Genomic DNA, 25,121 nt, shown 5'->3' on the forward strand with positions numbered 1-25,121 from the left:
CCATTCCTTGGATCCCCAGGGGTCCAAGGTAAACAGTTACTGGATCTGTGATCCCTTCCAGCGAGCAGGCAACATGAATCCTGTCAAAACACTCACTTTCTCTTGTAGCAGTGTCTTTGACTCCATGCGGTTGCTGAGCTCCCAGGAAAACACATCACTGCTCGTTATATGAAGACCGAGCAGGTTCACTGTTTAGCACAGTCTCTGGAAGTATCTGTGCTCTAGGGACTGGACCCTGCCTTGTGCAGCTTGCCCTCGCAGAGCACACTTCTCTCTCTTGCACAGAGAACTCCATGATGCTGCTTCTTCCTCACGCTACAACTACCACTGAAGCACCTCCAGCCCTCTATAAAGGATCATGCACAACTTCCTGGTTTGGACAAAAGTGCACAATCCTCCCTCCAGTAAGGGATGGGGTAACAATGTGTGGATGTAATGAAAACAGCAGAGAACTTATCCCTCACCATTGTTGGCAATACATATGAATTATATTACACATGCACGCATTTTGTGGCGCTATGGACACGGGCACCACATTCCCCCCTAGTGAAGAGTAGCACCTCCTCGAGCTACTTAACCAGTAGGCAGTCCATAATAAAATAACATTAACCTAAACATATATAAACAGTCGTATTAATCAAGTTGTGGATTACTGCCCAAAACCACTTCTGATCGTCCCCGAGTGCAGCTGCGGGGCATACAGACCAAAATATAGAATTCACTGCACTGGCTGTTTTGGACGTCTCTTTGACAAAGGCACAATGTACCAAGCTCCTTTCAGTTCAGGAGTCAAGAGTTCTTGTAGTAAAAGAAAGCGTAATGCTTGCTGAAATCTCACATTAGTCCATGTGGGTACATCTTCTTTAACATTTTCATTAACTTTACATAACGCATAGTCCAACATAAATACAAATCAAATCTACTTATTGGTCTTCCTAGCGCTATGAATCATTCCTATAGCGAGAAGGGGTCTGTCCCTGTGTACTACGCTGTGATTTGCGCAAAATAGGAAGGCTAGGCAACTTTCTACCACTGTTTGAACTTACCACAGGTATGGCAGGCTGACAGCTAGTAGGGGGCAAGTTTTCCGGTCTTTGAGCATGCAAAGCGTCAGGGGCTGGTGTCAGCTGCTGCTCTCCTTCAGAAGGGTCTGGTGTTTCTGGTAAGGACCATTGTAGAAACAACATCACTGGGACTACTACCGCATTGTCTACTTGCAGCCAAGAATGGGGAAATTCACCTAGAATGGTGCGAATCTTTGTGTCAGTCTCTCCTATTTGCTGAGGAACTTTCTTAGTTTCAACCAGGGCCGGCTCCAGGTTTTTCTGGGCCCCGGGCGAAAGAGTCTCAGTGGGCCCCTTTAACACATACCACGATTCATGATGCAGAGATACAGCGGAGAAATATATATATAGTACAATGTCAAAGATTTCACTTCTTACATTACATGAGTGATATCTATTGTAAATTCCACAATAGCTCAGAAACCGGTGAATCGCTCCACACAGAATACTGGCCCCCATAAAATGCTCCATACGGAATACTGGCCCCCAAATAATGCTCCATACAGAATACTGGCCCCCATATAACGCTCCATACAGGATACTGGCCCCCATATAACGCTCCACACAGAATACTGGCCCCCATATAACGCTCCATACAGGATACTGGCCCCCATATAACGCTCCACACAGAATACTGGCCCCCATATAAGGCTCCATACGGAATACTGGCCCCCATATAACGCTTCATACGGAATACTGGCCACCATATAAGGCTCCATACGGAATACTGGCCTCCATATAAGGCTCCATATGGAATACTGGCCCCCATATAAGGCTCCATACAGAATACCGGCCCCCATATAACGCTCCATTCAGGATACCGGTCCCCTTATAAAGCTCCATACAGGATACTGGCCCCCATATAACGCTCCATACAGGATACTGGTCCCCTTATAAAACTCCATACAGGATACTGGCCCCCATATAACGCTCCATACAGGATACCGGTCCGCTTATAACGCTCCATACAGGATACCGGTCCCCTTATAACTCTCCATACAGGATACTGGCCCCCATATAATGCTGCATGCAGGCTGTTACCCCCCACATAATACCCCATACAGGCTGTCCCCCCCTTATAATGCTCCATGCAGGCTGTTACCCCCCACATAATGCCCCATACAGCCCCCCCCCCTTTTAATGCTCCATGCAGGCTGTTACCCCCCACATAATGCCCCATACAGGCCCCCCCCTTTTAATGCTCCATGCAGGCTGTTACCCCCCACATAATGCCCCATACAGGCTGCCCCCCCTTATAATGCTCCATGCAGGCTGTTCCCCCCCACATAATGCACTATGCAGGCTGCCCCCCCCTTTATAATGCCCCATGCAGGATGTCCCCCCCCCTTTATAATGCACCATGCAGGATGCCCCCCCCCCTTCTCTTTATAATGCCCCATGCAGGCTGTCCCCCCCCCCCTCTATATAATGCCCCATGCAGGATGTCCCCCCCCCCTTTATAATGCCCCATGCAGGATGCCCCCCCCTTCTCTTTATAATGCCCCATGCAGGCTGTCCCCCCCCCTCTATATAATGCCCCATGCAGGATGTCCCCCCCCCTCTATATAATGCCCCATGCAGGATGTCCCCCCCCCTCTTTATAATGCCCCATGCCTCCATACATTAAAAAAAAAATCAAATACTCACCTCCCTTCTCCTCACCTGCTACCTGCTGCCCGCCGCTCGCTGCTCGGCTCCGAACTCCAGCGTTGTCGGTGTCTTCCCGCTCAGCGCTCCCTGTGACGGCTCAGGGGAAGGCGTGGTGTAAAGACGTCACCGCGCCCTCTGACCTGAGATGTCACAGGGAGCGCAGAGCAGGAAGACAGCAGATCTGCGGAGGCACGGGGAGAGGTAAGTATCGGGCTGCCGGGGCCCTGAGCAAGCGGCGGAGAAGGGCGGGCGCTGACACCGCTCTCCTCCGCCCATAGCCCAGCGGGGTGCGCGACCGCCAGTGGGCCCCTCTGCCTGCTCAGGGCCCCGGCATTTGCCCGGGTGCGCTGGGTGCTGACGCCGGCCCTGGTTTCAACTCTTTTGCGCAATTGGGCTGGACATATTTTCAGATTGTCTCGGGATACAGTAGTACATGTTTTTCCACTGTCTTTGGAGATGGTACACACTTTGCTGTTGTCATGGTTAGATGGTAGAATAGTGTAAGGCTGGGCCTCCCATTGGTCGTCTAACTTGTGGTTTCTTCTCTTTTTCTTCAACACTTGTTCACCTGGTGATAGGGGGGTTGCCAGCGCGTGCCTATTAAAGTCTCTCTCCTGTCTTTGTCTAGCTTGGGCAAGACTCGGTTCTACACATTGCTGAACCTTTTGATACTGCAGTTGTCTTTCTGTGTTCAAATCAGTGTCTAATTGGCTGGATATAGTTTCAGGAGTTAGGACTCCCATTTCCAGGTCAATGGGGAGTTTACCTGGCCGTGCAGTATCAGGTAAGCTGGGGCATATCCTGCTGAGCTGGTTGGGATATGATTGTACATTTCTATCAAATCAGGCCATTGGTTCCTTTCTTCCAACCGTAGGATCTGTAATAAATTGATGACCAGATGATTCAATTTTTCGCAAAGACCATTGCCTTGTGGGTGGTATGGCGTGGGTCTGATCTCTTTACACTCGTATATGGAGCAAAATTCCTGGAAGACTTCTGCCTCGAAGGCTGAACCTCTGTCTGTCAGCACTTGATCTGGGTATCCATGAGGTCTACAAAAATGCTTTTGGAATGCCTTTGCAGTGGTTCTTGTCGTTTGGGCTTTCACTGGAACGACCACTAGGAAGCGAGAATAATGGTCGCCTATTGTTAGAGCATAGTTGTACCCTGACCGGCTTGGCGATAGTTGCACATGGTCTAGATCCACTAGCTCCAGAGGTTGCTTAGTGATGATGGGCTGCAAAGGAGCTTTTTGACTGGTGGGATTCTTCCTTCTAAGATTACATGGGCTGCACTCCCTGCATCACTCTTCAATGGACTGTCTAATGCCAATCCAGAAGAAGCGGTCGCGGATGAGAACTTCTATCTTTTTCCACCCAAAGTGTCCAGCATGATTGTGATAAGCAATCTGCCATACCAGGTCATGCATACGTGGGTTAATGGCTCTTCGGACTAATTTGCCTTGATAAGTGAACAGCTTCTTTCTGTCTTTCCACAACTGTTGGGCGTCTGCAGGTGCATTGGGAGCTGGAGATTAATTTGCTGCACCAAGGAGTTCTTTGACAATGCATATAGCCGGGTCACTGCTCTGCATCTCTTCCCAACCATGGTGGGGTAGCGGATTAAGGGGCACTTCTTGGACGGCTAGATTTCTCCTTTTTACGCGATTAGAGCCCTGGAAGAAATCCTGGCTGTGGAATGCTGGCATCTCTATCTCCTCCAGGCCCACCAAATCTTCTTCTGAGTTAGGAGGATTTGGCATGTGGGACAAGACATCTGCGTTCGCGTTTTTGATACCAGCTCTGTATTTAATGACGAACTCGTAGTTGGATACCGAGCCATCCATCTTTGTTTCAAGGCGCCGAGCCTGGTGGTATCAAGATATGTCAAGGGATTGTTGTCCGTGTAGATGGTGAATTTGGAGGAGGCCAAATAGTGTTTAAACCTCTCGGTCACTGCCCAAATGATCGCCAAGAATTCTAGTTTGAAGGAGCTATAATTGGCAGAGTTCCTCTCAGTAGGACGAAGCTTGCGACTCGCATAGGCAATGACTTTCCCTTTACTATGCTGTTCTTGAGATAGGACAGCCCCTAGACCAGCGTTGCTAGCATCGGTGTGGAGGATAAATGGCTGTTCATAGTCTGGATAAGCCAAAATTTCCGATCCGGTGAGTGCTTGCTTTAGGCCCTTGAATGACTCATCCAATCTAGCCTCCCACTCTATCGGGGGACTCTTATTTCTGGTCTTTTTGGACTGGCCCACTAGGAGGTCTTGTAGGGGGGCCGGCAATTTAGTAAAGTCCTTAATAAAGCGTCTTTAGTACCCCACTAGCCCCAGGAATTGTCGGACCTCTCTAATGGTGGTGGGTACCTGCCAGTCTCTGATGACAGTCACTTTATCTGGGTCTGGTGAGACTTCCTCTGCGCCAACCACATGACCTAAGTACTGTACTTTGGGCTTCAGTAGATGCCATTTAGATGGCTTTAACTTTTAACCAAAGTTGGATAACTCCTCAAAGACCTCTGCCAGGTGTTGTAGGTGTTCTTCATAGGTCCTGGAATATACAATGACATCATCCAAGTACAGTAGCACTATCTCAAAGTTCTTATGTCCAAGGTAACACTCCATAAGTCTCTGGAATGTCCCAGGTGCATTACACAATCCAAACAGCATACAGTTAAATTCACATAGCCCCATAGGAGTAGTGAAATCAGTCTTTTCTTTGTCAGCCTCAGCCACGGGAACCTGCCAGTACCCGCTGGTTAGGTCTAGAGTGGAGAAGTACCTAGCTGATTTTAACGCTGCGAGAGACTCCTCTATGCGCTGTAGGGGGTAAGCATCCTTGTGGGTGATTTTGTTAACCTTTCTGTAATCTACGCACATGCGCATTGTACCATCTTTTTTCCTAACTAACACCAGGGGAGCTGCCCAAGGACTGCAGCTGTCCCTAATTACAAAAAAGGAATAGTTGCTCCAGCGTCTGGTAAAATAATTACCTTTTATTTATTCCTTTTTTTGAGAATATTCTGGGGTGGATCCACCTGGTTCCGTGCAAGCTGGATTATAAGTACTGGGTGAGCTGACTTTCCTTTTACTATATGTGTCCCTGATTACCCCTGCATGTTTCATTTCTTTTAGCATACTTTTTGCACACTGATAATGAGCGGGAGGTATAGGTCGATATCTATCTTTGATAGGTGGATGATCTGCTGCGGAGATATTATGTTGGATGCCCTTTACCTGTCCAAAATCCAAGGGGTGCTTACTGAAAACCCTCTCGTACTCCTGGACCACTCGATACACCGCATTTTTCTAATGTGAAGGAGTGGAGTCAATGCCAACATGCATCTTTTGAACCCAGTCCTCCAACGGAATTAAGGAGCCGTTGCCCTCCGTCGACTCAGACGGAGCCAAGGGTCCTGCAGCCTGATTATCATTGTTGCTGACTGTAAACAGTTTGGCTACAATTGCATAAAGGGGCAAGCATGCTTCCTCTTCCCTACAGTTCAGGACACCTACTGAAACCCTGCCCTTTTTAACATCAACAATCCCCCTGGCTGTTGTGTGACACCTCAGTCGCCCTCCCTGGGATCTTGGGGTACTCGGAGCCGGGTCGGTGTAGGGGTCGCGGGGGATGCAGTCGTGGCCTAGACCCGTTCCGTGCCCAGGGCGGTCACACATTAAAAATAATGGGCTTTCAAGTGAGAGTGGTATTTCGACTACACCACCTGCGGTTTCCGGTGATGGACACCAGCGCTGCTAGAGTCCACTGAGGCTGGTGTTAGGGGCAGCTAAGATGGGACGGCTCCCCGCAGGCGGAGCAGGCCTCAGGGCAGTGTGAGGAGGAATGGTGGGTGCAGTGCCGCGCAGGAAATAACAGGCTGAGGCGGTGTGTGAAGTCATCCGGGTCTTTACTCACTTCAGATGATCTTTCAGCCGCAAAGCTTCTCTCTGCTACACACGGCGTACTGCGGGCACCGGGAAGGGGATTCAGCACTTCCCAGGTAGATCAGGAGCACCTGTCGAGTCCCCTCTGGTGTGTGTTCCTCTCCTTGGTAAGTTCTCCCACTGAGTCTTCTCCTGACTGTGTGTGGTACGAACGTGGTGTAAGGCCGGGTCCCACTGGATAAACGCAGTTTAAGAGATACAGGTGGCGAATCTGCTCCGTCCGTATCTGTTAGAACCTTGCTCTTAGGTTTTTTTTCCTTTGCTGGTCACATGACCTTGTTGGCCTATTTAAGCCTGCTCCGCCCTTCTGGCTTTGCTGGACTTCATTGTTTAACTACTTTCTAGCTAGTCTGTGCTCTGTATCTAACTCTGTTAGTTTGCTTGGTCTACGGACCTCTTTGTTCTATATATATTGTTTGTTCGTCTGTCTGCTACTATTTCTGTTAGGAGGTGTCCCATTTTCCTCCCAGTCCTTAGTACTTGTAGGGATTCCTTCCCCACATCTATAGGTCTCCGTACAGACTAGCTTAGGACTTTAGCAGGTCTGATCGCAGGATCAGGTCCCCTGTTACATCGTAGGGATTAAGCTTAGTTCTATCGTAGGGACAGATCTCCTCTCTTTCCTTAGCTCTGGTAGCAGAACATAACAGTAAGTCCAGCCAGCAAATGCTCTAAGGAAAGATTTTTTCTGTTCCATCATGGTGTCGGTTCTGGATTTGGCTAAACACCTGCAGGGACTCTCTTTGGAGGTGACTGAGCTCCGTCAACACGTGAGTAACTGTCCTGGAGCACATTTCTTGGAGCCTAAGGTACGTTTGCCGGATTTATTTTTTGGTGAACACCGAGAATTTTTTTCATTTAAAAATGCTTGCTTATTGTATTTTCGTTTGAGACCCAAGTCCTCTGGGGATGATTCCCAGCGCATAGGGTTTATAATGTCACTTTTGTGCAAAGAGCCTCAGGAGTGGGCCTTTTCTTTGCAACCTAGTGATACATGCTTCAGTTCAGTGGATAGTTTTTTTTCTGCTTTGGGACTATTATATGATGATCCTGATCGTGTCTCATCAGCTGAGACTGAGTTAAGACGTTTGAGACAGGGATCAGGTAATCTGGAAAAATATTGTACTCATTTCCGTTGATGGTCTACTCAAACAGGGTGGAACGATTCTGCTCTGAAAAGTCTATTTCTTGCTGGGCTCAGTGAAAGGGTTAAAGACCTGCTAATTGCTTATCCTACACCTGAAGATTTGCAACAGGCTATGCAATTAGCTATACGGGTGGATAGGAGACTGCGTGCAAGGGTTAATGAGAGCAAATCCTCTGCTATGTCAGTTTCTGGTTATGAGAATGTGTGTACTAACAGTGGTGAACCGATGGAGATTGGAGCGATGGCACCTCGCTCTCAAGAAAAAGATCGCAGATTTTCTGAAGGCTTGTGTTTCTATTGCGGAAAATCTGGTCATTTAATTAAAGACTGTGAGCTTCGTATGAAGAAAGAAAAAAAAATGGTCAGTCATGCCCGTATTGCCTGTTTAAATTCCAAGGGTGTATTTTTAGCTGCTTCCACGATTGCTCAGGAAAAATTAATGGAATTTCGGGTGTTTGTTGATTGTGGGTCTACTCTGAATGTAATTGATGGGGGATTCTTGGAAAGACTCAATTTAAAACCCGAACCTTTATCATCCCCCATTGCTGTGGTTTCGGTGGATGGTTCCCCTTTGAAGAATATTACTCTCAAGGTCTGTGAATTTCCTCTCACTATTAATGGTGTTCACCACGAGAAATTGGATTTGGTAGTTTTGAATAACTTGCCTTCTCCAGTAATATTGGGATTGCCCTGGTTAAAATTTCACAATCCTGTACTGGATTGGTCTACCAGTGAAATTAAATCCTGGAGCCATAAATGTTATGACAAGTGTTGTAGCGGGCGTATTGCAGCTTTGGATAGGGGAGAATTGCCTGTTCCTATTCAGGATTTTTGGAGAGTTTTTTCTGAGAAGGAATCGCAGGTTTTGCCTCCCCATAGAGACTATGATTGTTCTATTGAATTTGTCCCTGGAGCGACTCTTCCTAAAAGTCGTTTATTTAACCTTACTATTCCTGAGAGGAAGGCTTTGGAGGAATACATACAGACAAGTTTGGCCGCCGGTCACATTAGGCCTTCTAAGTCTCCTGTGGCGGTTGGATTTTTTTTTGTAAAAAAAAAGGACGGCGGTTTACGTCCTTGTCTGGATTTTCGTGAGATTAACAAAATTACTGTACGCAATCCTTACCCACTGCCATTGATTCCTGATCTGTTTAACCAGTTAATGGGGGCCAAGTGGTTCTCTAAAATTGACCTTAAGGGGGCATACAATCTGTTGCGCATGAAGGAGGGTGACGAATGGAAGACTGCTTTTAACACTCCTGTGGGTCATTTTGAGAATCTGGTTATGCCTTTTGGTCTTACTAATGCTCCTGCATTTTTTCAGAATCTTATTAATGACATCCTTAGACCTTTGATCGGCAAAAATGTGGTTGTGTATTTGGATGACATTTTGATTTATTCGCCGGATCTGGAGTCTCATTGGCAGAGCGTACGTGAGGTATTACAGTTATTAATGGACAATTCGCTTTTTGCTAAGCTGGAGAAATGTGAGTTCGCTGTACAGAGAATTATTTTTTTGGGTTACATTATCTCCAGCGAAGGTTTTGAGATGGACCCGGTTAAAGTTCAAGCTGTACAGGAATGGCCTAGGCCTATTGGTTTGAAATCGATACAGAGGTTTTTAGGTTTCGCCAATTATTACAGAAAATTCATAAAAAATTTTTCTAGTATTGTCAAACCTCTGACCGATCTCACCAGGAAAGGTGCTGATGCGGTTCAGTGGTCTTCTGAGGCCATTGAAGCTTTTGTGTATCTCAAGGAGAGGTTCACCTCTGCTCCCATCCTTATGCAGCCTGATGTGACTAAGCCGTTTTTGGTTGAGGTTGATGCTTCCTCTGTGGGGGTTGGCGCAGTATTGTCTCAGGATAACGGGGATGGATTACATCCCTGTGCCTTTTTTTCAAAAAATTTTTCGGAGACTGAACTGAATTACGATATTGGTAATCGGGAATTATTGGCTATTAAACTCGCATTTGAACACTGGCGTCACTTCTTGGAAGGTGCGGAATTTCCCGCTCAGGTTCTTACGGATCATAAAAATCTGATATATCTTGATGCTGCCAAGCGCCTGAATGCCTGTCAGGCTAGGTGGGCACTGTTTTTCTCGCGGTTTAATTTCTCCGTTACTTACATCCCTGGTACTAAGAATGTTAAGGCGGATGCCTTGTCTCGCAGTTTTTCTCCCATAGTCGGTGCTGAGAAAGAGGAGAACATTTTACAAGAAGGTGTTGTGATAGCTGCTTTGGACTCCGTTTTGGAAGATGAGATTCTTAAAGCACAGGAGAATGCCCCATCTAACACTCCTCATGGGAGGTTGTTTGTGCCTGGGACCTTTAGGAGAGATTTGTTTGTTGAGTGTCACGAATCTCGGTTGGCAGGTCATCCCGGAATCTCTGAGACCAAGAGACTGGTGGGTCGCAGTTTTTGGTGGCCTGGATGGCAGAAGGAAGTCATTAAGTGGGTGCGTCAATGTACTATATGTGCTAGATCTAAGTCCTCACATACTCCTGCTGCGGGGTTGCTTTGTCCTTTGGAGGTTCCCAGTGCTCCTTGGACACATTTGGCTATGGACTTTATAACTGACCTTCCCCCCTCTGAGGGTTTTACTGTCATCTGGGTGGTCGTGGACCGTTTTAGCAAGATGTGTCACTTGGTTCCCTTCGTCAAACTGCCCTGCGCTAAAACTCTCGCTAAGGCCTTTGTCAAGGAAATTGTCAGACTTCATGGCGTTCCTACTGACATTGTTTCTGATAGGGGTCCTCAGTTCGTGGCTCGTTTTTGGCGTGCCTTTTGTGACAGGTTGGGAGTTCATTTATCGTTCTCGTCCGGATATCATCCTGAATCTAATGGCCAGACAGAAAGGAAAAACCAGGATGTTGAGCAGTTCTTGCGTTGTTTTGTGGCAGACAATCAAGAGGGGTGGTCTGAGTTTCTGCCACTTGCTGAATTTGCTCTGAACAATCATACATCTTCTTCTGCTGGTTGTTCGCCTTTTTTTTGTTGTTCTGGGAGACATCCGTCGTTTGGGTCGTTCTCCAAGTTGGGATCTGCCGTGCCTGAGGAGGAGAATTTTTCCGGTGATTTGGAGAGAGTTTGGACGGATGTGCGTGGTAATCTTCAGGAGGCCAACAGAAAATCTAAGGACTACTTTGATAGGAAACGACAGGAGGTTTTGTTCGCTGTTGGTGACATGGTTTGGTTGTCCTCTAGGAATCTGCGGTTGAGGATTCCTTCTAAGAAATTGGGTCCCAAGTTTGTAGGGCCCTTTAAGGTGCTTCAGGTTGTCAACCAATCTGCTGTTAGGTTGGAGGTTCCTACCTCCTGGAGAATTAATCCGGTATTTCATGTCTCTCTGTTGAAAAAAGCTGTTGTATCGGATTGTGACGCCTCTGCCTCTGTTCCTCCGGTGGTGGAGGACGGGGAATATGAAATTTCTCGCATCCTTAACTCTAGACTGTATAGAGGTAGTTTGCAGTATCTTGTGGCCTGGAAAGGTTTCGGACCCGAGGATAACTCTTGGGTGAGGTCGGATGATGTTTCCGCGTCCAGACTTATCAGAGCGTTTCACAGGAGATTTCCTGATAAGCCTGGTTCTAGGGGATCCGGAGGATCCTCTTAGAAGGGGGGGTACTGTTAGAACCTTGCTCTTAGGTTTTTTTTCCTTTGCTGGTCACATGACCTTGTTGGCCTATTTAAGCCTGTTCCGCCCTTCTGGCTTTGCTGGACTTCATTGTTTAACTACTTTCTAGCTAGCCTGTGCTCTGTATCTAACTCTGTTAGTTTGCTTGGTCTACGGACCTCTTTGTTCTATATATATTGTTTGTTCGTCTGTCTGCTACTATTTCTGTTAGGAGGTGTCCCATTTTCCTCCCAGTCCTTAGTACTTGTAGGGATTCCTTCCCCACATCTATAGGTCTCCATACAGACTAGCTTAGGACTTTAGCAGGTCTGATCGCAGGATCAGGTCCCCTGTTACATCGTAGGGATTAAGCTTAGTTCTATCGTAGGGACAGATCTCCTCTCTTTCCTTAGCTCTGGTAGCAGAACATAACAGTATCCCCCTTGGATCCACTAAGCCTCCGAGCTTTTCTGACTGAGACGTGAAGTAACAAAGTCAGATATCGGGGGCCGGTCACCCCTCTTGCAGCAGGAATCCCTCTGACTATGCCAGAGTAAAGAATACAGGTGGCGACTCCGCTTCGTCCGTATCCCCCTGGGATCCTTTTGCCTGTGGAGCCTATCTCCTCCGCTCCCCTCCAAGGCCTTCTTAGGTCAGGACCTTGACCGGGTAGAGACAGTGGTTAACTCTGACCCGCTCCTCGTCTTAAGGCCAGAGTACGAGGACCGTGTATCTTCAGTCAGCTGCAGACTTTTCCTGGGTTCTGGCAGAAGACCACAATCAAAGACCTTGAACTTAAGATGGCCGTAGATTAAATATGAATGAATAAGTGTTTTCTAAAAGTGTGTTCTCCACCCTCACCCACTGCATGGTTCCCAGTATCTTTGGTTCCCCCCATCTCCTCTATCCCGGGCCGGGGCAGCACCCTGGTGCATTTAGGCCCCCTTCAGGACAGGAGTGGTGTAGTGTTGAGTGGTGAAGTGGGGTCCTGAGAGATGCTCCATCTTTACCTGGAAGAGGAGATACCACACCTCATCTGAGGTGCAGTACCCTTGTGGCGACTGAACCCTCAGGGGCACCACACTGTCATAGCAGTAGGTCGGCTGTCCGAATAGACTGGGTAATACTGGCCCCGGATACCTATGGATGCTCTGCACCATATGAGAGTCTCATTCCTGGGGGGAAGCATAATGGAGTTGGGATCACTCACCCTTACGCTACCAATCTCTCCACCAGCTATCTCCACCTGCTGTTGCTGCACGAGAGCCTTGATTTCTTTATTGAGGGCATACTTCTCTTTGGAAGGGGCTGAATCTGCTATGTCTTGCAAAATGGCGATGACCTCACTTAAACAATTTTCTATCACATTTGTGCCCAGGGTTATGGTAGGAGTACACTCTCCTTTTTCCACATCTACTACCACAAGGCCTTGAGATTTAAGCTCCACCCTCACCACTTTAATGACAACCTCTTTGTACCCAACCTGTGTCAATGGCTGACCATTACTTGCTATTAATGACAAGTCTCCATCAGGGCGTCGGATGAAATCAGCATCAGCCCAATATCTCTGGTACAGAGTGTAAGGCATTATGGTTACCTGCGAACCAGTGTCCAGAAGGGCGGTGAAGGGGATACCGTCAATCACAACTGGTATGAATGGACGTCCGCCGACATACTTGCTTCTCCAGTTCGTTGGACCAGACTGTCTTACTCCCGGGGGTTGGTCCACTCCCCAGGGCTCGCCCTTTTAAAGGACACTCTCTCTCAATATGACCAACCTTGTCGCATCGTCTGCAGATGGGTCGTTCTGTGGGGTCAAATTGATCAAAAGATCTCCTGCTAGTGCGGGTCAGAAGTCGCTGCCGTCGTGGGATCCTCCACTGCTGTTGTCTTGAAAGATCATCTGGGCTGGAGGCTAATTGGATCCTCTTTGTGGGGGGACAAGCCTGGAGAGTCTGTACAGTTTTAAATAAAGCAGCCACACTCTTAGTCAGTTCCTGTACTTGTAGCCGTAAATCTGCAGAAGGATCATCAACTTGGGTCTGGGTATACTGTACCTTAGGCACTAGGGAGCAGGACACAGCCCCCTGGTGGTACATAACTGCTGGGTGTTTAACTGGCTCACTGCAGACATAGGTGGATTCTCATAATATACGGATTGATCTGTCCTTAAACTGAGCAAAGTCCATATCAGGGTTTTGCAGCGACATCATGGCAAGCTGGGCCTTACTGGAATCAGGCAAAAGGCCCTCAATGAACTGCTCTTTCAGCATTTTGCTTTCATCTTGTACACTGTCAGGGTCAATACTCCTAATGGCCTGCAATGCTTCCTGTAAATTAAGTGCATAGTCTCTAACAGAGTCTTGAGCTTTCTGTCTGCAGCTGAAAAATCGCATCTTTATTTCTGAGACAGTACGGGTATCAAAGGTATTTCTGAGTTTAACAAAAATGTCTTTTACAGTCTTTTTATCAGTAGCTAGCCAAGATTTGACTTCTCTTTGTGCTGTGCCACTGAACTGACTCGTAAGTATGGTAACTTTCTACTCTTCTGACATGGGGTAAAGTTCAAACAAGCTGCCCAGCTTCTCTTTAAAGTCACTTAAGGTGTGTGATTCACCTGTGTACTGTGGCAGCCATGCTGCACCCAGTATACAAGGCATAGTTAGCGGCAATATGGGAGCCGCACCAGCGGCCACACTAGGGTTGCTGGGATTAGACATTTCCCCACTTGTTAACCCCTGCAGGGGTGTGACTCACGGCTCCTGTTGCTGCGGTCTTTACTCAGCTAATGCGCTTTCCAGTGGGATCCCGTGTAGCTGGACCTCAAGCAGTGTGAGCTAGCAGTGCTCCACCCACCGCGAGTCCTGTCACTGCATGCACAGCCACTGATCACCGAAACTCCCTTGCTACTGCAGGGACTTGAAACAAAACAGCGGTTCCTTAGAAGAGTTAGGGTCCTTAGGCACACAGGATCCTGAATGTGACGCCAGAAAAGAGTCTGTGCTGCCGCGGCCGGGCCGCTGCAGTCACGGTACTGGTGCACGGCGGTCCGAGTGCTGGTATGGTCCGACCGGGGGCGCGCGCCAGTCTTTATCAATTGTAGGGGTTAATCAAATAATAAAAAGGTTTGTGACGCCAGTTGGGATGTTCGGCCTGGTATGGCCGGGCACTGATGAGGGCCCCTGGGAGTTAGCTGGTGATGAGCAGTGCTAGATGATTAACCTTTCCCAACCAGGGCGGGCTCCCATGGGAGTTGGGGCAGGAATGGCGCAGCAGAAAATAATTAGCTTCAGACAGGGTAAGAACCAGTTTGTACCTTTCACTGGAGTTTTTGCAAACAGTTCCAGAAGCTTCCGTACAGTTCACATACAGGGTTTTGGACAGACCTGCATGGTAAGGGTTCAGACTCTCTGCTGTGAGGTTGTATAGCCTTCTTGCTGCTAATTATACCTTTGGTAGACGATTCCTTGGATCCCCAGGGGTCCAAGGTAAACAGTTACTGGATCTGTGATCCCTTCCAGCAAGCAGACAACATGAATCCGGTCAGAACACTCACTTTCTCTTGTAGCAGTATCTTTGACTCCATGCAGTTGCTGAGCTCCCAGGAAAACACTTCACTGTTCGCTATATGAAGACCGAGCAGGTTCACTGTTTAGCACAGACTCTGGAAGTATCTGTGCTCTAGGGACTGGACCCTGCCTTGTGCAGCTTGCCCTTGCAGAGAGCAGACTTCTCTCTCTTGCACAGAGAACTCCATGATGCTGCTTCTTCCTCACACACACTACAACTACCACTGAAGCACCTCCAGCCCTCTATAAAGGATCATGCACAACTTCCTGGTTTGGACAAAAGTGCACAATCCTCCCTCCAGTAAGGGATCGGGTAACTAACAATGTGTGGATGTAATGAAAACAGCAGAGAACTTATCCCTCACCATTGTTGGCAATACATATGAATTATATCACACATGCAGGCATTTTGTGGCGCTATAGACACGGGCGCCACACATGCACTTTATATACTGAATGCACAGCTACAGAACTAAAAAAGTGCTATTTGTTTTGATGGCATGTAAGACTTCCTCAGGGGCTCATGAGAGAGACAATGGCGTATATATACCTTATATAAACATCAGTAGTGCATGGCACATGATATGCGCCACATTTTCAACATTGTTAGTAGCTGCAAACACTTTACATGCTGTATGCATAGCTGCAGAAATAAAAAAACATGACTTGCATTGGTAACATGTACGGCTTCAAGGGCTTATAAAAAGAAAATGTCAAGTATATATATATATATATATATATATATATATACACACATATATATATACACATATATATATATATACAGTATATATAAAAGCATCAGTAGATCATGTCACTATTTGTAAGCTGCTGTGATAATGTAACTCACATTTTCTATAGCGTTAGTAGCTGCATAAAAACTGCAATTTGCATTGATAGTAAGGCTCCCTCAAGGACATATATATAAGCGTCAATAGTTTATGTCACTATTGATAAGCCGCTGTCATGATATGCGCCACATTTTCTACAGTGCTAGGAGCTGCATACATTTACATGCTGCATGCACAGCTACAGAAATAAAAAAGCACAATTTGCATTGGTAACATATAAGGCTTCCTCATAGGCTTATGGAAAAGAGACTTGCAAAGGTGTATATATAAAAGCATCAGTAGTGCATAATGACACTATTGGTAAGCTGCTCTCTGATATGGGCCACATTTTCAATAGTGTTAGGAAGCGGCATAAATTATATATACTCCTTGCACAGCTACAGGTAAAAAAAAAATTGTGCTGATAAAATGTAAAACTTTTTACGGGATTATGAAAAAAAGCTTTAAGAAATAAGCTTAGTATGTCTTTAAAACACAGGAAACATTAAATTAATGTCTGCCTGATAGGCAGAATCGTCCGCTTGGAATGACAATGAGAAATGCAGCGATGGCGACGATCTATATTATCGTTACCCGGGCTCTCGTGCAGTAAGCTGCGGTGTGACTAACAAATAAGAAGAATTAGCTTAAGGGGCCTGAATGTGAATGGATTAGCCCTATGTAAGGCTCTTATTAGCATATGCTAATTGTACGAGCGCTCACAAAACCTTTTCGGACAAAAAGTGAATTTATCTGGTTATAAATACGGCCTATTATAGCTGCGCCAAGCGCTTGTTATCTGCAATTACATCATTATTGCTTTGTTTCTTCAGTAAATGGGATGTGCGATAAGTTCCGGATGTAGAGGACCATTGTTATGAACCGCGGCGACCATAATACCTCATTATAAAGATGTGCAGCAAATGTTTGATTGAATTTGTACAAGGGATAGTGACTATTATCAATAAGGATATTTAATTAATTTGTAAAGAGAATGAGATCCTCAAACGGCTAATTATCAGACACTGAGATAAGGAGACGAGAAATTAGATATCGGCTTATATTCCTACATTCACAATCTTATCTCGGAGAATATAGCATTTATTGGGTCTGCATGGTGTCTATTGTTTTGTGGAAAATCTGAGATATTGGAACAGAATTGTGAAACTGTTCAGAAGAAAGCTGCCTGAGTTACCCATAGCAACCAATCAGAGATCAGCTTTCATTTCAAATTCTGCTGTTTTAAAATGAAAGCTGTGCTGTGATTGGCTGCTATGGGCAACAATAGCAGACTTTCATTTAGACAGTTTCATAAATCTAACCCAAAGTTCCGCATTGAAACAAGTTGAATTACTAAAGATGGCCATACATGTTAGCAGGATTAGAGGGGGAATTAAGAAAAATTGATGTCACTCCACTCTGAACTCGTCCGAATGTTATTCCGCCTGACCCACTCCATGGAGGTGTATGCTGGATTCAGCTATTCCTCATGATAAACGTACACACTTCACTACTGTATAATAGGTGCTGGGGTTGAAATCGCACCAGGGCCCTGGAGCCTATGGGGCCCAAAATGTCCCATCGCCCATATGAAAAGACCATTACTATTGAAGAGTTGTAATAATTGGGGGCCTACGAGCTTCGAGTTACGCCATGGATCGAGCGTGCATGTGTTCTGCATGGGGAGCAGGGAGTAAGACGCCACTGACTAAAACCTCTAGCTAGGTGTATAGATAGGAATTAGGGGGCCTCATAGTGAAGGTCCAAATTGGGGTCCCAGCTACCATTAAACAACCCATTGTGTTCCCACGATCATGTCATGGGGGGTCAATGTTTGGATAACTTTACAGTATATCCTCTTAGCTATCATGGTCACTATTCTCCCCAGCATCTGAGGGGTTAAAATGCTGCAATCAGAAAAAGCTCAAAGTTACGGGTGTGTAAAACAGGCAGCGGGTGGGACCATTGTGCTCTGAGCCCCATGGTGGTATACCAATGCCTCTGATGGCAGCTTATATCTCATAAGGCCAAAAGATGGGGCATGCTGAAATCTAATAATCCCATCCTTCTTTCCCAGGTCCCCTCTAAAATATAAAGTGTTGCGGAATATGTTGGCGCCATAGATTTTTTTTTTTTATTATTTGATGTTTGGTTATTTCTGCTGAAATAATTGATTTCAGCCAGCATTAATCAAATGTGTATGGCCACCTTAAGGGACTATACACATGGCCGTTTATTGTGCCTCCATATGCTAGTTCTGAGGGTGGATGTGGGCTGTCATGCGGTTGTTTCGATCTCTCTGTAAAGGCTCGTTCAGCCGACCGTATTTTCAGTCTGAATGCTGTCCATATAAGAAACAGACAACACTCTGATCAATATTATCCAATGGGGCAGTGCAGATGAGTGATTTTTTTCACTGACCGAATCTGTGTGTGAAGAAAATCACAGAATGCACTAGTTTCTTCCATAAATCGGATGATACTCGCCAATCCATTTTGGTGTGTGCCGCTGTTACACTCTGCTGTCCTATACTAATCTGCTACTTTCTGACAATGGCCTACCATAGCTAACCCTCTATTGATATCTATTGTATTCACAGATGTGACAGCCTGTATGGAATATTACAAGACAAATAATGTGAGGCCACCGTTCACTTATGCTTGCCTTATTCGATGGGTAAGTTTGATTGGAGGCGTAATAGGGTTCGCACTGTAATGAGATTTGTAGATCAACAAGGGGCTACCATAGTGGCCACCAACAGACATCACTACAGGCTCCATTGGGACCTTTAGAAATGCTGGGTTGTTCATGAAAATTAGCTCCATTGTGATTTAATTTTTATTATGTAGTACATATATACGAGGTGGGGACAACCACTGACAACCATTAACTCAAAACGTCTTCTACCGTATAGGCAATTATGGAGTCACCACAGAAGCAGCTGGCATTGAATGAAATCTATCACTGGTTTACAAAAATGTTTGCTTTCTTCAGATTTAACAAGGTTACTTGGAAGGTAATGTACATCTAACGTTGCACTTATTTGGCCAACCCATCTAAGGCATCCAGGCATCAGTGGAGGGGCACTGTAGAGAGCAATTTTTGCATAGTTGCAAATTGAGATGAACTGTGATGTTTAAAGGGGTTGTCCCATCTTGCCATTTATGGCATATCCCTGGGATATATCATAAATGTATATAGTCACTGCTGGGACCAGCATCCATATCAAGAACGAGGCCCATCATGTACCAGCGGGAAATAGGAGGTGGCGGGGCATGTAAATGCTTGCTCGGCAATTTTCTGAACTCCCATACAAGTTTCGGCCACCTCTCTGTTCCCGGCCATGTGTGACAGGGTTTCCTTCTCAGGAAAGATACAAGTTTCAGAGATGAAACCGGCACTGGTCAGACATTTATGGATATAAATATATATAACCTATAACCACGTCTGGGGACCCCCAATAATCACTTAGGGTGGTTTCACATTGTGCTTTTCTCCACTTTTGTGAGTCCCGTCAGGGCTTGCAGCCGTACCTCCCCGCAAAATGGGATTCGGGCGTATGCACCGGCAGAGTGAACGTGTGCTCTGTCGGCATCATTTTCAGGCGTGTACGCCTACTGGAGGCAGACACCCAGATGCAGTCTACTATGTCTGGAGGTGAGTATCCTCCAGTAGACACATTATGTCCGAAAATGATACACGTATGAGTGCATGTTCGCTCTGCCAACACCATTATAGTCTATGGACCTGACGGCGCATACGTCCAAATCCCGTTTTGTGGGGGATTCGGACACAAGCCCTGAAGGGGGAGAAAAGTACAATGTGAAAGCACCTTTAGTAAAGAGGGTCCTGCGCCCTTAGTTCATTCTCACGCATGCTTACTGCAGCTCCTTGCAAAAGCTATAGGGCTGATGGTGATAGCCAAGTGCGAAACTTGGCTGTTCACGTCAGCCGTGTCTCCAGGAATTTTGAATGGAGTAGCCAGTGATTAGTGGGAACCCCCATTAGGAACTTTTGTTGCCAAAAGATTCTGTGGATAGGTGATAGATGTCCTTTTGGGCACAACAACTTTAAGACTAGATCTTCATGGACAGCTGAGAAAATGCTAATGCCCACTGAGATTGGGGAACGGTGCCCATAGTGATGTTAGGGTATGTGCACACAGCGTCTATTCCAGGTGGATTCTGCTGCGGAAACCACATAAAAAAAAAACGACAGAAAATGCTCAGAAGAATGCACATACGCATTTCTATGTAAAAGCAACTTGATGTTCAGGCTTCAGAAGGTCTTTCAACAGATTCAGGTTTTTAAAAATGCTAAGAGATTAAAAGAAGTGACATGTCCATTCTTCTGGAGTTTTCTGCTCAGAAGACGCTCTGTACTTAACAATACAAGTCAATGGGAAAGCTCAAAAGACGCCTGGATGCTTTTGGAGCGGTTTACCATCAGTTTTGCTTAAATAACACTAACGGTTTCTTCATTATTCCATGGAATGAAAAAAAAAGTACAGCAAAGAAAGAACCATAGAAAAAAAACATAAAACCATTAAAAAAAAAACAAAAAACGACACTGTCAGAAACACACTCAGGAAACGACTGTAAAAACAAAACATAAAAAAAAAATAAAAAATGTCAGTTTCCTGAAGTGTCTTCTGTTTAAATAACTCAGTGGGTTAATCTGAGTTTGAAAGACATTGTGTGAACATATGCTTAAATGGGTTTCCCATTTTCAGATAATTAGTCTCTGACTGCAGTTTCTTTAAAAAAAACACAAAAGACTGTGCTTTACTCACCCTGGCCGGGTCTCTGCCACTGCACCCAGTGTTATTGTCTGCAGCGCTGACGTCATAACATAACTAAGTTCAGCAGGTCTGCCTGAGTTGATGGCACGAGCCGTTCAGCTCAGTTATTGGCTGCAGCGCTGTCGATGTGACATCAGCGCCGCAGACAATAAAACACTGGAGACTCAATGGTGGACCAAGGGAGAGTGAGTAAAGTGCAGTTTATTTTTTTTAAAAACTGCAGACATAGGATAGGGGTTTTCTAGTTCTCTAAACCCGCTTTAAGCTGACAGAGGTAAATAGAGAACCCACATTTCTATGAAACTGTAGAATATTTGTTTTGACTTTACCTTTCTGATGCTTCAATAATTGCTATATCACCTTATAAAAAAAGAAAAAAAAAAGTAGTTTGTCTATAATTTACTTAGGAAGACCATACTGGGGAAAGTTCTGGCACAGAATGATCTGTAATGAGCGGCGAGGTGCCAGCAGTGCCCAGGGCGTCTTGTTACTCATGTACAGACATACATGACATCCCGGGTGTGTATTGCTGGATTTCTGAGCTAAATGTGCCAAACCCCGTACTATGAGTATCTGACTGGAAATCTACCAGAGCGGTTGTCAGACATCACAGGACCGACATAAACTTGGCCATTAAGCCATTTTTCCTTTTCTATTTTTTCCTCCTAGAATGCCGTGAGACACAATTTGAGCCTCCACAAATGTTTTGTACGAGTGGAGAACATAAAAGGGGCCGTGTGGATGGTGGACGAGATGGAATTCCAGAGAAAGAGAGGCGGCCATGGCGGTTCCTGATCGGCGCACCCTTCTGCTCCTTGTATACGGGCAATCCTCCCCTATAGAAAATACCAAAACCCGAGGACAGCAGATTACTTACTCGTCTGTAGATGTGACGTCGCATGTTACACCGCCTGAGCGGGAGATCTGCTAACTTTCCATAACAGCTGTAAATCTGACAGAACATGAAATCCTTCATCAGGAAACGTGAATTTTCCATTACTACCACAGCTAATTAGCTGCTCCCCTCAACACTTGTGGAAACATGTTACTAGGTTCGCCAGATAAATACATATAGAGGCCCCCACGATGAGTGCCATAAGCATCTGACCCCCGCGGGTAAACTAGATCGCAGCTGAGAATACCGATGACATAATACATGTATATAGCTAACCATCATCATGATATCGCTGCATTCTCCGATTTTCTCCACCCCTCCCCCTCCATTAATATCCTTAGCTAATTGCCTGTTAACGTGGGACGGTTATATCACTATTTTTGGGGGAACACTGTTGCTTTTTTTTGCAATGCCGCAATAAAATTGCACAGAATGAGCAGACCCCCTGGGTAAGGGCTAGGTATCCCACTGTCAAAAAAACAAACTTTTTTTTTCCTGATGCATTTTAGTCTTTCTATAGGTGTCTGTACTAAAATGCGCTGTATAAGTCAGCTCTGATTATTCGTTTTTTTTTTTTTTAATGCATTTTCTCCTTTTTTGATGCAGATTTGAAGCAGCATTTTTTTCAATGCGATTTTTAGTGGTGAATCGCTGGAATTTTGTACTTAAACCACATTAAAAAAACTAACATTCAACGAACACTTGGAGCCATTAAACATGTGCTCAGTCACTAAACAGTGTCTAAACCATAGCTCTGGTTATTAAGGGGTTAAAAGATCATAACTCTTCTCTTATGATTGTTATAAAGGGCTTCTTTACCTGCACACAGAATAATGGGAGCGCACAGCGGGGAGCTGGCACTGTATGTAGGGTATAAGGACGTGTTCACGTTGCCACTTAGTGGTCATCAGATGACAGCAGCATACTCAGGCCTTTTGATTCTTTTATCAGACGAGTGCCCAACTGGTTGAGGTTTGCATAGTGGAGGGGCCACAATTTTTTGTTATGGAAAAAGGGGAGGATAGGACAAAAATAAATAAATAAATCCCGCAGTTTTTTTTTTTTTTTAAATATATAAAAGAGACACAAACCAATCAGTTGCCAAAATGCTTTTTTGTAAAATAATGTTCATGATTTCTCCATGTTTGCTTCTTCCAGTTTCTATATCTATTCTTATGACAAAAAGGACTTAATAAATGCCATATACTTTGCAAAATAAAGAATATTGAATTAATTATGCTAAGCTTAGAAATATTAAAGGCACGCAGCTGCTATGCAATACATACACTCCCATTCATATGGAAAAAAAATTCAAGTGAGAAATTTTTTTTTTTTTAAAAAAAAGTGCAATTCCACAATAGCAGGGGTTTTTTTGTTGTTGTTTTTTTTTAATACACAGTATATGGTTAAAAACCGACCTGGTAATATGATTCTCCACGTCAGTGCGATTACGTAGATACCAAACATGTATAGTTTTATTTTATTGAAGTGGTGAAAAAAAATCAAAATGTGAAAATCTGTAAAAAAAAAAAAAAAAAAAATGCAATCAATCAGACTTTTTTGACTGCAGTAATACCAAGTATGTGTTTTTTTTTTTTTTGCTTTATTTTTTAATGGGGCAAAGGGGGGTGATTTGAACTCATATTTTTTTCTTTTCTCATTTTTAAAAACATTTTTTTTAACTGTATTTGTTAGTCGCCTTAGGGGACTTGAAGCTGTTGTGATCATCCGATCACCTGTGCTACAGCGCTACTATGTATTTAGAAAATCAAGGTCTCCTATTAACGCTAAGCTGGCTTTCACAGGAGTACCATAATGACAGGCACAGGGGTCTTCAGTAGACCCCCCCAGCTGTCATGGCAACCCATCAGCACCCTGAGATCACATCATGCGCCACACTGCCGTCACACATTTAATGCTGCTGTCAGAGATTGACAGCAGCATTTAACAGATGAACAGCCGCAGGCAGAGATCCGCTTCACCAGTGTTTGTTAGAGGCAGAAGATGGCTGAATAATTCAGCCATCATCTGCTAGGAAAGATGTGGGCTTAGTGTGCAAGTATTTTAAATTTAAATGTTTGATAATGATTGTGGGTTTTTTTCATATCATGATCCAAAAAAAAAAAAAAAAGATATCTGGGAATTATCACACTGGCCACTAGGCCTATTAATAGACTTATACTTCCTGTTCTGTACAGATGACTTTCCATCAGTCTCATTATTATCACAGACAGGATTACAATGCAAGATAAAAACTATACACATCAGATAACACAGGATCCATCATTCACAAAAGATGTCACAGCTCACCACCTCCTCCTTCTGTATAATGACTGATAACACCTCTATATACAGTATATAACACAGGATCCGCCATTCACAATAGGTGATGTCACAGCTCACCTTCTCCCATTTCCTGCACCTTGACATTTATCCACAGAACATTTTCAGACAACCCTTCTATACAAATAGTGTCAGAGTCAGTATATTGGTGTGAAAGTTCCTGTGCCCTATTAAATATATACAGTACAGACCAAAAGTTTGGACACACCTCATTTACAGATTTTTCTGTATTTTCAGGACTATGAAAATTGTACATTCACACTGAAGGCATCAAAACTATGAATTAACACATGTGGAATTATATACTTAACAAAAAAGTGTGAAACAACTGAAAATATGTCTTATATTCTAGGTTCTTCAAAGTAGCCACCTTTTGCTTTGATGACTGCTTTGCACACTCTTGGCATTCTCTTGATGAGCTTCAAGAGGTAGTCACCGGAAATGGTCTTCCAACAATCTTGAAGGAGTTCCCAGAGATGCTTAGCACTTGTTGGCCCTTTTGCCTTCACTCTGCGGTCCAGCTCACCCCAAACCATCTCGATTGGGTTCAGGTCTGGTGACTGTGGAGGCCAGGTCATCTGGCGTAGCACCCCATCACTCTCTTTCTTGGTCAGATAGCCCTTACACAGCCTGGAGGTGTGTTTGGGGTCATTGTCCTGTTGAAAAATAAATGATGGTCCAACTAAACGCAAACCGGATGGAATAGCATGCCGCTGCAAGATGCTGTGGTAGCCATGCTGGTTCAGTATGCCTTCAATTTTGAATAAATCCCCAACAGTGTCACCAGCAAAGCACCCCCACACCATCACACCTCCTTCTCCATGCTTCACGGTGGGAACCAGACATGTAGAGTCCATCCATTCACCTTTAATGCGTCGCACAAAGACACGGTGGTTGGAACCAACGATCTCAAATTTGGACTCATCAGACCAAAGCACAGATTTCCACTGGTCTAATGTCCATTCCTTGTGTTCTTTAGCCCAAACAAGTCTCTTCTGCTTGTTGCCTGTCCTTAGCAGTGGTTTCCTAGCAGCTATTTTACCATGAAGGCCTGCTGCACAAAGTCTCCTCTTAACAGTTGTTGAAGAGATGTGTCTGCTGCTAGAACTGTGTGGCATTGACCTTGTCTCTAATCTGAGATGCTGTTAACCTGCGATTTCTGAGGCTGGTGACTCGGATAAACTTATCCTCAGAAGCAGAGGTGACTCTTGGTCTTCCTTTCCTGGGGCGGATCTCATGTGAGACAGTTTCTTTG

At 45.1% G+C, this 25,121-nt stretch overlaps 1 protein-coding gene across 7 annotated transcripts in view; it reads left to right on the plus strand.

Moving 5' to 3' along the window:
• Window positions 1-22,727, plus strand: part of LOC141154303 (forkhead box protein P3-like) — a 98,569-nt gene extending 75,842 nt beyond the window's left edge. For all 7 annotated transcript variants that reach the window (XM_073639971.1, XM_073639972.1, XM_073639973.1 and 4 more), the window contains 3 exons: window positions 18,427-18,503; window positions 18,742-18,843; window positions 21,298-22,727. In XM_073639971.1, the coding sequence (XP_073496072.1) occupies window positions 18,427-18,503; window positions 18,742-18,843; window positions 21,298-21,423 (305 nt within the window). In that variant the 3' untranslated portion in view covers window positions 21,424-22,727. The remainder of the gene's footprint in view (window positions 1-18,426; window positions 18,504-18,741; window positions 18,844-21,297) is intronic.
• Window positions 22,728-25,121: the final 2,394 nt, after the last annotated feature.

The sequence above is a fragment of the Phyllobates terribilis genome, unplaced genomic scaffold, assembly GCF_046119375.1.
Source record: "Phyllobates terribilis strain yellow unplaced genomic scaffold, ASM4611937v1 Scaffold_7__3_contigs__length_470593459, whole genome shotgun sequence".
In the NCBI taxonomy this organism is placed as follows: domain Eukaryota; kingdom Metazoa; phylum Chordata; class Amphibia; order Anura; family Dendrobatidae; genus Phyllobates; species Phyllobates terribilis.